At 30.4% G+C, this 13,366-nt stretch overlaps 1 protein-coding gene across 1 annotated transcript; it reads right to left on the bottom strand.

Moving 5' to 3' along the window:
- Positions 1 to 1,462: 1,462 nt before the first annotated feature.
- Positions 1,463 to 2,308, bottom strand: LOC136091115 (uncharacterized). The gene is made up of 2 exons (XM_065818101.1): positions 1,997 to 2,308; positions 1,463 to 1,918 (listed from the first exon to the last, which is right to left on the bottom strand). The coding sequence occupies exons 1-2, from the start codon at positions 2,306 to 2,308 to the stop codon at positions 1,463 to 1,465; spliced, it is 768 nt and encodes a 255-aa protein (XP_065674173.1).
- Positions 2,309 to 13,366: the final 11,058 nt, after the last annotated feature.

The following is a 13,366-nucleotide window of genomic DNA, read 5'->3' as shown; positions in this document are numbered from 1 at the left end:
AGTGAACTCAGAAAAATTTGTAGCACTATAAGTGCAGCACTTACTCGCAAGAAATCTGACATGATATAACACAAAATCAATCTTCAGTATCGTTTTGTACTGACTGAAACTTGGATAAAGCCAGACAATCTTGCTGCAGTTCAAGAAGATATGGCGCCACCAGGTTACAAAACAATTCAACACTGCCAATCTGACCATGAGGGTGGGGTAGGGGTGGGAGGCGTTCCAATAATATACCGAGACAAGGTAAATATTAAACTCTTATTATCTACTTGCCTATAAACGTACATCTGCTAAACTAAATTTAACAAATATGTTTTACAATGTTGTTGCTATTTATTTATCATATCCAATCATTCCGACTTGCATTTTCTTATTGGAATTCTCTGATCTTCTAGAAAAACTTCAAACTTTGTCAGCAGAAATGCTTCTGTACGGTGACTTTAACTGCCCAGGTACCACTCGAACAACTATCAATCCAAGATTTCCTAATATTTTAGAAATCTACAGCATGATTCAACGAGTTAAATATTCAACTTGCCTAACATTAACTTCTGGTATTGCCAACCTGCTTGATCTAGTAATAAATCGCTATGATGGTATTTCACTCAGCAATATTCAAGTATTAGACTTCGGATCACTATTCGGTACAGGTAGAACTCCAATACCAACCTTTAAAAAATAGAACTGTTTAGTTTTTGAATCGAAATAAAAAAGAACTAAGTTTATCATGTTTTATGGAAGAAATGAAAGTGATGCCATGCTTTTTATTACCTAAAATTAATGTGGTTAATTATGCTGAACATAAAAAGAACAAATATAACAACCGATCTTGATAGTTTGGTACCCATTCGAAAATATTCAATTAGACTTCGCAAGCATAAAAGTAAATGGTTATCTTCAGATAAAAAGATTAAAAAAGTCAACGTCGTTAACTGGAGCGTCATTATGGAAAAAATGGTAATTTTTTAGATAAAACTATATCGAACTGCATGTCGAGAGGCATCTAAAACAATTTACCAATCCAGATGTAACTATTGCAAGACAAAACTTAACTCAGCACATGACTATCAAAAAAAAAAATACTTCATTTAAATAATCCTAAAACAAATAACACAATACCAGAAGCAAAATGCAACATATGTTTTATAAGCAAACTTGAAAATATCAGAGCCGTAACCACAATTTTGATATTGGAGAGGGGGGGGGGGGGGCTGGGGTTTCTTCGATTGAAAAAAAGGAGGGAAGAGTTATGATCAAGAACAAATTTGAAAATAATAACTTATAATAACTAAAACAAACCTTTTAAAATTAGTTTTTAGGGACACTTATTGCAGAGTTCAGAGAAGTAATTTAAAAAGTTTAATGACCATCTAAAACCATATACTTTTAAATATCTATAAATTATATTAAAAGAAGTCAAAGATAAAAGAGTCAAACATTGTATATCTTGACAACATAATTAACGATATTGACCAAAAAGGTTTATTCGTGTTTGACATTTATTAATAAATTCATTCGCAATTTTGGCTAAATCAGTTTTATCAACTGCTTCTTTGTGAGTATGAAGAACCAGCAAATTATTCAGACGGAAATCTGTTATTGTTGATCTAAGATAGGTTTTAACTCTTTTCAAAGCGGAGAAAGACCTTTCACTAAGAGAATTAGAAGCTGGCATGACAAGAATCAGCTTTGCAATCTTTACAACATCTGTAAGTAAAGCCTTTTCGGAGTGATTCAAAGTCTTTAGAAACAAGATAAGATCTTGGATAGTAAATTTTTTGGTGTCGTATTCAAGTGATTTTACAATGCTTGGGAGAAGGGCAATATGTGTTTTAGCTAAGGATTGGTTTATATCTTGGTTGTAAAAACGACAAACTGATTGCAAATGATTTTCCCAGCTTTCGTTTTTTATAGACTTGAGAAGAACTTACTGAAGATTGACATAAATTTTATAATCAGGTTGATCAAATCTCTGTTTGATAAAGTTAATTACAAGATCGAAACATTCAAAATACAATTGGCGGTAACGTTCTTTAGGTGAATCGTAATAATGATAAGTTTTTTGTGGGTTAAGGGTTTTTTGTAAATAATCTGGCATTTTTCTTTTTCTTTGAAGTTTAGGATCAGCAACACCAAGCTGGATTTTCCATTTCATAGAACGTTCCCAAAACAACTCGTAAATTTTGCTACATCCGGATTTTTCTAGAACATTAACAACTTGAGATGCTAAATTTTGTCCTTCCGCTGCTGAAATATCTTGACGTTGGAGTGCCTTACTCAGATTGTTGGTTTGTTTAGCAGGCATTCACCAAGATAGCAACAAAAAATGAAGTCAAATGTTGACATTACAAACTTTACTCCCCAAATTCTTGCCTTCATCTCTGTATCGTTTAAATCCTGCAATGACCATCTCCAAAGTTCCATTAGCTCGTGATAGTTTTCTAGAAAAAATTCAAGAACATCCCCTCGCACTGTCTACCTTGTTGGACAAAATTTATGGATCGATTTTGAATTGTTTTATGTTAACTCTCGGATAGCTTCGAGTTTGGTATTTCTTTTAGGTGACTTTTTAACAAGTTTGCAAATTTCACACGCTGTTCCAAAGGTTTCATTGAGGCTGGGAATATTTTTGATGACATCTCCAATTGCAAGATTTAAGGCATGGTCATAACAATGCGTGAATAAACACTTTTTATTCATTAACTTTATCTCAGTTGCTACTCCAGATATTAGACCAGACATAGAAGCAACTCCATCGTAACACTGACCACGTGCATTTTCCGATTTCAAATTCATTCTCAAGAAAATGTCTTTGAGAACACGCAGAATTTCTTCGGACGTTGTATTTGGTAACAGATGCATACCAATGAACTCTTCGTGTGCTTGTAAATCATCTTCAACCCACCGAAAACAAACTACTAGCTGCTCCGTATTGGAAACACACACCTATCCAAAAACGGTCCCAACCGCAATTTTGAGGACCAAAAAAACGACCAATGGGGCATTAATTTCCAAGGTCTTAGGTATCACCTGATGTAAAAATTAAAATCTAATCTCTATAGCCAAAGGCGAAAAACGCATTTAAAGTTTTATAGCACTTTGCGCTACTGATCGCACTTGGAGCCCCATTGTAAATCTATTTTGTTTTTTTTTTTTACTTTTGGCTTATGGAGTTTCTAAAAAATATCAAAAACTCTTTACATATATGTGTTGGCTATAACCTGACAAAAAATCAGCTCTTTAACACTTGTGGTTTGTGTACAGGGACCTAAATTATAGGGTATGGCACTAAAAGCCTCTTTAAAAGGAGACAACGAATGCTTTACGTTTTTCTTCTAACCTTACTATCGACTATGGAAGTTTCAAAATTTAATAGAATGAAGCCTTGGCATGTATCTTTCAGGCAAAAAAAATAGAAGCAAGATATCTTTTATCTGTGCAAATATATAGCTCTTAAAGTAGGAATCTCGCCTTTGAAAAAACGGACAAAATATAGCAGCTTTTTGTGGTTTTTATGCTTTTTAAAGATTCAAAGTTACATCAAATAACTAATTTAGTAACAATATCATGTGACTAGTTGATATGGGATTCTATGGTTGTTAGACTTCACATTGTGTGTACTTTGTCTGCAAAAAAGTGCTTTTTTTGTCCAAGTTTGTATAAAATATGGGGCAGAAAACACAGTTAGAGACATTTTTTCTAATTGTTCTGAACTTAAAACACATAAAAACCTCTTTATATTTTAGTTGTTAAACCCACAGGTTTGCTTTGTTGTCATAAAAACTTTTTTTCTTACTGTAAAAATTACTTTAGAATTGTAAATTCAAAATGAATTGGTAATTTATAAAATAATTCCAAAACTAATGTTAGAATCAAGTTTTTTTTATATAAATCAAATGTATATAACCTTGTTGAGCTTTTTTTTTTGTATTGAAGTATCTCCTTTCTTCATCAATCCTTTGTTGCTTTGACCAAGTTTTTTCTACTATTTAAAAATGTGAAAACAAATGTTTCTTGTTTTCCGGGAAAAGCCACAACATCAAAGTAATTACATATAAGCAGTCAACAGCCTAAACAACTAAAAAGATTTTTTACCAACACAAGCTTGTACTAAAGTTATTTTTCAAAGATCAATTTTTTAACCACTAAAATGCTATATATAAGAAAAACTCATCAAGATTGTCGGCAATCTGTATGCTTCTTTTGTTTTTCAAAATGTGACAAGCATATTTCTGATTTCTTCAAGGAAAGAATACTAGGTATTTTTTTCTGGAAGTTCCAATGATTTTAAGGATGATAAAGTTCCATTGGGCATATGCAATTCCTGCAGAGCAATGGTACAAAAACATGGCAAAGGAGATAGAAACTTGCCTCTTCCTAAGCTACATAACTTTAACAAAGTGATTATTAGACCACAGACCAGAGGATTTGATTCTTATAATTGTTTTGTTTGCCAGGATGGCCGACTAATAGGAGATTCTAAAAAGCTTACTTTTTCAACCGATTAAGGTTTGATAGAACTATCAAGTAGCTTTAATAAACTATGCTCAAACTGTCTCAGTGTAGTCAAAAGAGGAATAGCACATGATTGTTCACAAGCCACCAAGTTTGAAAACTTAAAGAAGATGGTAGCAACTGAATCTAGAATTGCTGAAAAAAGGTATCCGCTCCATAGAGCATATGCACATGGAATAGTGTCCCCTCACAGTTAAAATCTCTCCCTACATTTTCCAAATTCAAAAACAGTGTATTTAATTTTTTATTAAACAAGTATTCTTCCTAATTTCTATGCTACTCTACTGCAAACTATCTACTATCCATCTTAACCTTATTCACTTCAATGCTGGTCTATAACTACTAATAATTGATCTTTTCTAAAATTCTTTTCTACTACTTTCTTCATTTCAATGCTAATTTATTACCACTAATACTTGCTCTTTTTTAACTTTTTTCTCAAATTAATATCACTATTCTATTTCCAACTCTCACTATTATAAATATTGCTATTTTTTAATATTGTTATTATTATTATTGTTGCTATTGTTGTTATTATTACTATTAATATTATTACTATTATTATTATTATTATTATTATTATTATTATTATTATTATTATTATTATTATTATTATTATTAATAGAATTGTTATCTTTATCATTTGTATTATTATTATTTTGATTATTATTACCAATAACTGGAGTTTTTATTATTATTGCCTATTATTATTACCGATACTTATATTAATACATTATTTACAATGTTGTTACTGTATATTATTATAATCTACTTCACTTTTTTTGCTATATTTTAATTAGGTATATAAAAGTCTTTATTCTAGATAGATGTATAAAAGAATATTTGAATTATGTCCTAAATTATCAAACTTCTTACTTAATTATTATTCCAAAAGTTTTTCGTTAAAGTATTGTACTGTTTTAGTTTTTTTTTTTTTTTGTGTGTGTGTGTGTTTTTTGTGTTTTTTGTTTTTTAGGTTGGTGTTTTAGTTTCTTATTATGGTGTTTACTTAAAATTAGTACTTGTACTATATGTAAATATTCCATGAAATGTAAAATCTATTTCAGAATACATTTAATTTGAATTTGAGCACAATTAGGTTGAGCAGAGAAAGTGGTAAAGCTTTAACTATTACTCCAGGTCCCTCCAGAGCTCAGTGCTAATCGAGAACTTCTCTAACTACTTTGGATATAGTTCAAGTTCAAATCAATTCTGGTCTTTCAATAAAAAGATGCAAGAACTGGCTGTAACATTAAACAAGACTACAAATTTAAAAATTGTTGGAACAAAATTTAGAGAAAATTTTGCAATGGCTGGTCTAAAGGTTGAAAGTTTATTCAAAGTTTCCAAAATCTCACTTACAAGGCCATCAACAAAAACTGATTATTTGGCGAAGGTTGTTCACTGCAAGAGTTTAGGGGATTTTTATAACTCAATTCTCAGAGTTAGAGCAATCACTTCACCGTCTCTCATTAAACTAGGTATTAATGGTGGAGGATCTTTCCTCAAGTTCAGCTTGAGTGTTATCTCCAATGGTGGATGTCAAAACGTTAAAACAAGTTCAGCCTCAAATGACAAAAGCTTACTGACTGTAGAACATGGGAAAGAAACAAGTGCCAAACGTCAATTACTTGTTGCTGCTGCTGAAAATGTTTCAGAAACTTATGAAAAGGTAAAAAAAAAATTAAGTTTTTTTGGGAAAATTGATGTGCATTTCTTTATTGTATGTGACATGAAGTTAGCCAATATAATCTGTGCATTCAGTCTCACTCAAGCAAACACCCTTGCTGTTGGTATGATGTTAAATCTAATCATCTCAAAGAAAACTCCAAGAAACTTCAGATCCATTAGGAATGGAAAAATGTGCGCAAAGGATTTTTATAATGTTGTCCATAACATATTGTTTGACCAAGAGTTTATTCCCCCAATGGAACTTTATTGTCTCCTTGGAATTGTAAATAATCTTACAATCAACCTGTAAATAATCTTACAATCAACCTGTAACAAATCAATGCTAAAGATATGACCTAATGGCAAAAATTGGCCATTACTTCTCAAAATGAAATTACAACCTTATCATGATGGAGAGTTTGTTGGGAATGATTGTCATAAGCTTTTGAAGAATATGGATGTTTTGCAAAGAATTGTTGAAAGAGAAAAGGCAGACTATATGCTTGGTTTTGTAAAAACATTGCAACATTTTAAGAGTGTTGTTAGCTCCTGTTTTGGAAGGACATTAAATACTGCATATGTTCAACATATCAAAGACTTTAAGAACTCATATCTTCAACTCCCAGTTTAAATCACCCCAAACACCCATTCAGTGTTCTACGATGTTCCTGAATTTATTGCTCTAAAGGGTACAGCATTGGGCATTTTTAGTGGGCAATCAACAAAAGCCTTGCATTTAATCTTCAGTGCTCAATAGGCTAGCTGCATAAGAAACCCTGATCATTCTGGTTATGGAGGCCAGTTACTGAAATGTGTTATTGACTATAACTGCAAGCATCTTTAAATTCGTTGTTTTGAATAATTCATTTTTCTTTCTAGAAATACTTGATATAACATTTGTTGAGAAGAAATATTCTTGTCTGAAATTTTTGTTTATATCATAAACTATATTAATTTATTTATAGTTTCCTAAAATATCAAAAGTTTACATAAAATTAATCAGAAGTATATATCTTATTTTGCAATGACTAAATAAAAAAATCTCAACAACAATCTGAAGAAAAAGTAATAAACATCATAACACCAGCATAAAGTAATTTTTTTTTAAAGGAAATCATTTCATGTCTGTATATATATATTTTTTCAATGAGAGATTTAGGTTAAATGGGATTTTCTTTTGTTTGATATCTTGTTAAAACCCATTTCAGTAAAGATATATTTCATATATAAATTAACATAAGTTGTTACTATTGGGTGTATTTCCAATATTTGGTCTATTATTTTAAACAAAAACAACAAAGCAAACCTGTGGGTTTAACAACTAAAATATAAAGAGGTTTTTATGTGTTTTAAGTTCAGAACAATTAGAAAAAATGTCTCTAACTGTGTTTTCTGCCCCATATTTTATACAAACTTGGACAAAAAAAGCACTTTTTTGCAGACAAAGTACACACAATGTGAAGTCTAACAACCATAGAATCCCATATCAACTAGTCACATGATATTGTTACTAAATTAGTTATTTGATGTAACTTTGAATCTTTAAAAAGCATAAAAACCACAAAAAGCTGCTATATTTTGTCCGTTTTTTCAAAGGCGAGATTCCTACTTTAAGAGCTATATATTTGCACAGATAAAAGATATCTTGCTTCTATTTTTTTTGCCTGAAAGATACATGCCGAGGCTTCATTCTATTAAACTTTGAAACTTCCATAGTCGATAGTGAGGTTAGAATAAAAACGTAAAGCATCCGTTGTCTCCTTTTAAAGAGGCTTTTAGTGCCATACCCTATAATTTAGGTCCCTGTACACAAACCACAAGTGTTAAAGAGCTGATTTTTTGTCAGGTTATAGCCAACACATATATGTAAAGAGTTTTTGATATTTTTTAGAAACTCCATAAGCCAAAAGTAAAAACAAAAACAAAATAGATTTACAATGGGGCTCCAAGTGCGATCAGTAGCGCAAAGTGCTATAAAACTTTAAATGCGTTTTTCGCCTTTGGCTATAGAGATTAGATTTTAATTTTTACATCAGGTGATACCTAAGACCTTGGAAATTAATGCCCCATTGGTCGTTTTTTGGTCCTCAAAAAACGACCAATGCGGTTGGGACCGTTTTTGGATAGGTGTGTTCTTTTAGACAAAACATCACATGTTTTGTCTAAAAGAACACTAAAGATAGCCGCTGACTGTATGTTGTTGACAATCTTGCGCAAAAGGTGTAGTGCCATAATTTAAATTATTTCATTTTGTATTGCTGGTGAAACAAAACGATTTGTTTTCTTTTCAAGCCACGAGGACAGTTCTTTGTCATCCTCGCTGTACGGGGCAAAGATTACCGGGTCAAATACCTAATATTTTGAACAATCTTTAATAGCATTTTTCGATTAGTTTATTTACTTTTAGCCAATTTGGTGTCAAGAAGCTCTGCAATATCCTTACATTTTTCAGGTCCAGTAATCAAACGCTCGGTTGCTTCTTTATGGGCATCACTACACTCGTGCTTTGAAAAACCTCGCGCAGATTTAAGTGCTTTTTTCCAGTTTCGATAGCCGGTTGAAGTAAAGATTCTTTCAGCTTTTGCCAATGAAACCATGTTTTTACTTAAAGCAGTTATGCAGGTAAAACAAAAAGCAGCATCTTTATCTTCTGTAGTGTAGCCATGGAAATCGATTGAACCAGTATCGGTTAAATGATCTTTGCTTTGGATCCTTTCCAAACGTACTTGATGGGAAGTTAAAATTTCTAGGCTGGTAAGGCTGGTTTAAATTCTTAATAGTTTCCGTTGAACATTGTTGTGAATTGCAAGGTTTCTCCAAGTATTTTGATACTGCAGGTTTTTCTTGTTTATTTGGCCTATAAAAGATGGTTGAAAAGAATTTATAAAAAGTAAATTAATATCGGATAACATAAAACGGTATCTATTATGTGTAACATTTACATCTGAAAATTGAGGCACTTTTAAAAAAGTACGCTAAGTTTGCAATAGTAAAGTTTTACAAAATATTCCTGGTAGATCGATGAATATAAAATACCTAAGTAAAAAAAAGTATAAACTATTTAAATAATATATAAAATTTAAAATAATATAAATTTTTGTTCGACGTACTGTACTACTTTTGTAAACCATTTCGATATGTTAATAAATTTTTTGCTCAACATTACTTAACTACTCTTGTTCTTAACAACTCTTGTTCTCAGCAATCAAACAAACAAACAATTGCCTTTTAATAGAATGCTGATAATAATACGAAAAAAATGATAATGACATTAATGACAATCGAATTGTGATGTGTAGTGGAAATCGAGTTGTGATGCGGTAGTGGTGTAGTGGTAAAGCGCTCGGAATCTCTCGCTTTATAAGCGAGAGGTTCCGAGTTCGATCCCCACCACGTAGTACCGCGCTCAACTTGTTTTTTCGCGCAGCGGCCTTGTTTGTCAAGGTTCGTGTTTTGGAGTTTTAGAGTTGTGAGAGGGTTATAACCACTATTAAGTAGCCTCTTCATCTGTAGTGGCCTTCTCAGCCTTGGGGAGGTGAATAACAAAAAAAAAAAAAAAAAAAAATGTGTAAAAACTCACGTGCATTACAACGTGATTTTATTTTAGAGCCGCTCCAAATCTAAAAATCTCCCGCTATAGATATTTTTACAACATTTGGTACCGTCACTTCCACTGATGTTTCCCATGTAATCAATACTCACAAATCTTAGACATCGCCATTTTAGGTCTAATCACTCACAGAAACAGCACTCATTAGGAAATGCAATTACATCCTGTTAAATACTGATGATGCTTTAACCACCATTTTCCTCTCTCTGAACATATTTGCAGCGTTTGATACAATCAATTACAACCTGCTGATTGCTCGTATAAAAGATGAATTTGATATCACAGATTTTGCCCTAAAATGGCTGACATCATACTTGCATTTTCGAAAATCTTTTGTTTATATTGGCTTAAAAAAAAATCTAGATTGTCAGCGAGTTCAACAGGAGTACCACAAAGTAGCGTATTAGGTACATTTTTATTTTCGATGTTTGTATCACCCGTATATCATACTATAACTAAACATAACACAAATCATCATCAGTACACTAATGATACCTAAATAAACACTTTCTTTAACCAAGGGAAAGATAACATCAACAAAATCACTGAATGTGCTTATGCAGTCATAAAATGGTTTATAGAAAATAGACTTCTGCTTAACCCAAGCAAAACAGAATGTATTCTATTTAGGAAACAAATAGATTGGAAAATTTAAAATGATTTTAAAACTACATTCTCTGGAGTAACACTAACTACAATAAATTTAGTAAAAATTCTAAACGTCACCCTAGATTCATCACTCTCCTTAGCCAGCATATTGAAATCACTGTTAAATCCTAAAACTACCATGTGCTCTTCGCCACATACGTCCATTTCTCACCAAAAAAACAGCAAACACAATTGCTTGTGGATTCGTTAACTCTCAACTTGACCATTGTAACAGTCTTTTATCAAATTCTAAAAAAAAATCTTAAAAAACTCCAAGATTATTAATCAAATCTCCTGCAGATCTATTCGAGTTCCTAGAAATCCGAATTTAAAAACAAAACACAAAATATCATGCAGTTGCCAACTTACACGTCGCCTATCAAAAACATCCCTAGGCTCAAAATCTTTCTCTCTGACTGCATCTCGAATTTGGAATGGCTTGTACACGCGTACACTTTAAAAACATTCATAAAAGAATAATATTCAAACGTTTTGCTCTCGCTTTCTTAAATAAATAAATAAATAAGTAAACTTTCTCAGTGCTTCTGAGTTACTTCATCACTATTGAAGTATGTGATGAAGTAACTCAGAAGATGATGAAGTCATTCAGAAAAATAGTTGTAAAATTCACTAACATAAATATTATGTAAGTGTATTTTACAAAAAGAATGGTTAAAGTTCTTAAAACTTTAACCATTCTTTTTGTAAAACATTTAAACTGACTACAAGAAATATCATTAAAGTATCAAATTAGCAAAATTTTGACCAAAAAAGAAAAGTTTTTTCTGTTGTCTTTCTGTTGTAAAGAAAAGATTTTTTATGGAAATCAAAAAATCTTTTCTTTACAACAGAAAGACAACAGAAAAGCAATACAGATATTGTTCCAGCTTCAAGTTGTGCATGTGAAAGAAAATTACTGATTAATGGAAATCAAGTTGTAAGTTACATTGAAAATAAAGATTCTTTCATAATTATTAGTTTTTCAATTTTTTTTGGTATTGTGGAAAAGGTTAAATGTCCATGTTGTTACAGCCTTGTTACCATTGTATATAATCTTTCTAAGTGCATGGGTTTTGCCCATTGCCTTGAAATCAAGTGTAGTATATGTGAATGAAAAAAAGTTTTATATTCTTCTAAAAAGAGAAGTAAATTGAATGGAAAAACAACCCGGTGTAGAAAAAAATTTAAAGCAAACACAAGAGTGATAATTGGAATTAGAGCTTCATTACCTTGGAGACGGGTATTAAATAATAATATAGTTTATTATTTAAAGAAGTAGTAAAATCTAATCCTTAAAAGACTATGGAATAACATACGAAATTTAATCAAAAGTTATAAAGAAGCAAATAAGTTCATTACGTGGAACAAGTTAAAACGGAGGATGGAATTAATAGTATGCAAAATTATCATGGTTTAGCTCTAAGAAGCAATACAAATAACATTTATGCCATGAAAAATGCAAAATGGGTTTTTTTATTCTACGGTACTGGATATTCAATTCAAGAGTTTCGCCATTATTTTTGTATGACAAATTACATAATTCTTCAAAGTATAAGGAACGCATAAATTTACCATGATGGATTAATAAGCTTTAAAAACCAGTGTTTACGGATCTATCAAATGAAGAATTATTGTTAAAATGTATACATGGGCAGACCCAAAATACAAACGAAAGTATTAATGCGTTGGTTTGATTTTGTTGCCTTAAAAACATATTTGTTTGTAAGAAAACTTTTGAAATGAGTATTATTTCAGCAATTTTACACTATAATGATGGTATCGAAGGTGTTAAAAAAATTTTAGTTCTTATTCGGACTATCAGGAATTGTTACAAACTTTAAATCTTACGAACAAAATATTTTACATGTAAAAAGCATGTAATAAAGTCAAGTAAAAAGGTAGAAAATAGAAGAAAAAGTCTCAGAACAATAAAAAAAAGATACTCAGTCAAAATGAAACATCATTTTATGTATCAGGAAGGCTTTAAATATAATGTATATATATATATATATATATATATATATATATATATATATATATATATATATATATATATATATATATATATATATTTGATATATTACAACTTACTTTTGCGTTTTATTGAACTTTAATATTTTGCAAGATTTTATAATTTCAAAACCAAAAATCTAAAGTTAGATGTTAATTTTCACAGTTCATTATACATATAAAATTAATTTGAACTAAAATCTTCTAAAAATTGAATGTATTTATTGGAAATTATTTGCTTTTTATTCTCAATTTAGAATTTTTTTAGTGCATACATAATAAATGCATACTTTTTATTCTATAAAAATTCCATTTCATTTTAGTTCAAATGAATTATCTATTGTTGAAAGAAAAAAATAAAAAAAATTAAATATGATTTGTTGATTGGATTTTGTAATATTGTGTTTAGAAGTTTCCTCATTTTTGGTCTTATTTTTTATATAAGTACAGGTTGTCAAGACAACTTAATAAATAAAATTGTCAGATGATTTTTAACATTAATTTAAACTTTTTTAAAAGTTCTTGGTAAAATATAATAGTTTTTAAAAGAATTAGATTTGTCTAGTCAAAACGTGTGATAGAGTTGCTATAAGAAATAAATGAAAATGCCCCACTCGCCATCTTACAACGTTTTCGTCTACTTTATTTTCAGCAGCTTCAAAAGTCAAAAAAACGTTACTGATGAAGATTCACATGTTAAAAACAATGCCGATAAAAAAAAAAAAGTCGTAACAACGAAAAATTGGCATAAAATATTTCGAGGCGCACTTTTATGCAAAAAAAAAAAAAAAAAATACAAAACGTACAATAATATATTATACAATAATTTTATAATTCCAAAATGCTAAATATAAATAAATAAATATATATAAAAATTTTATGCTAACACTCTATTTTGTTAATACCTTC

The sequence above is a fragment of the Hydra vulgaris genome, chromosome 14 (assembly GCF_038396675.1).
Source record: "Hydra vulgaris chromosome 14, alternate assembly HydraT2T_AEP".
NCBI classification, from domain to species: domain Eukaryota; kingdom Metazoa; phylum Cnidaria; class Hydrozoa; order Anthoathecata; family Hydridae; genus Hydra; species Hydra vulgaris.
The sequence above is the reverse complement of the archived record's forward strand: the minus strand, read 5'-3'. Positions and strand labels throughout refer to the sequence as shown.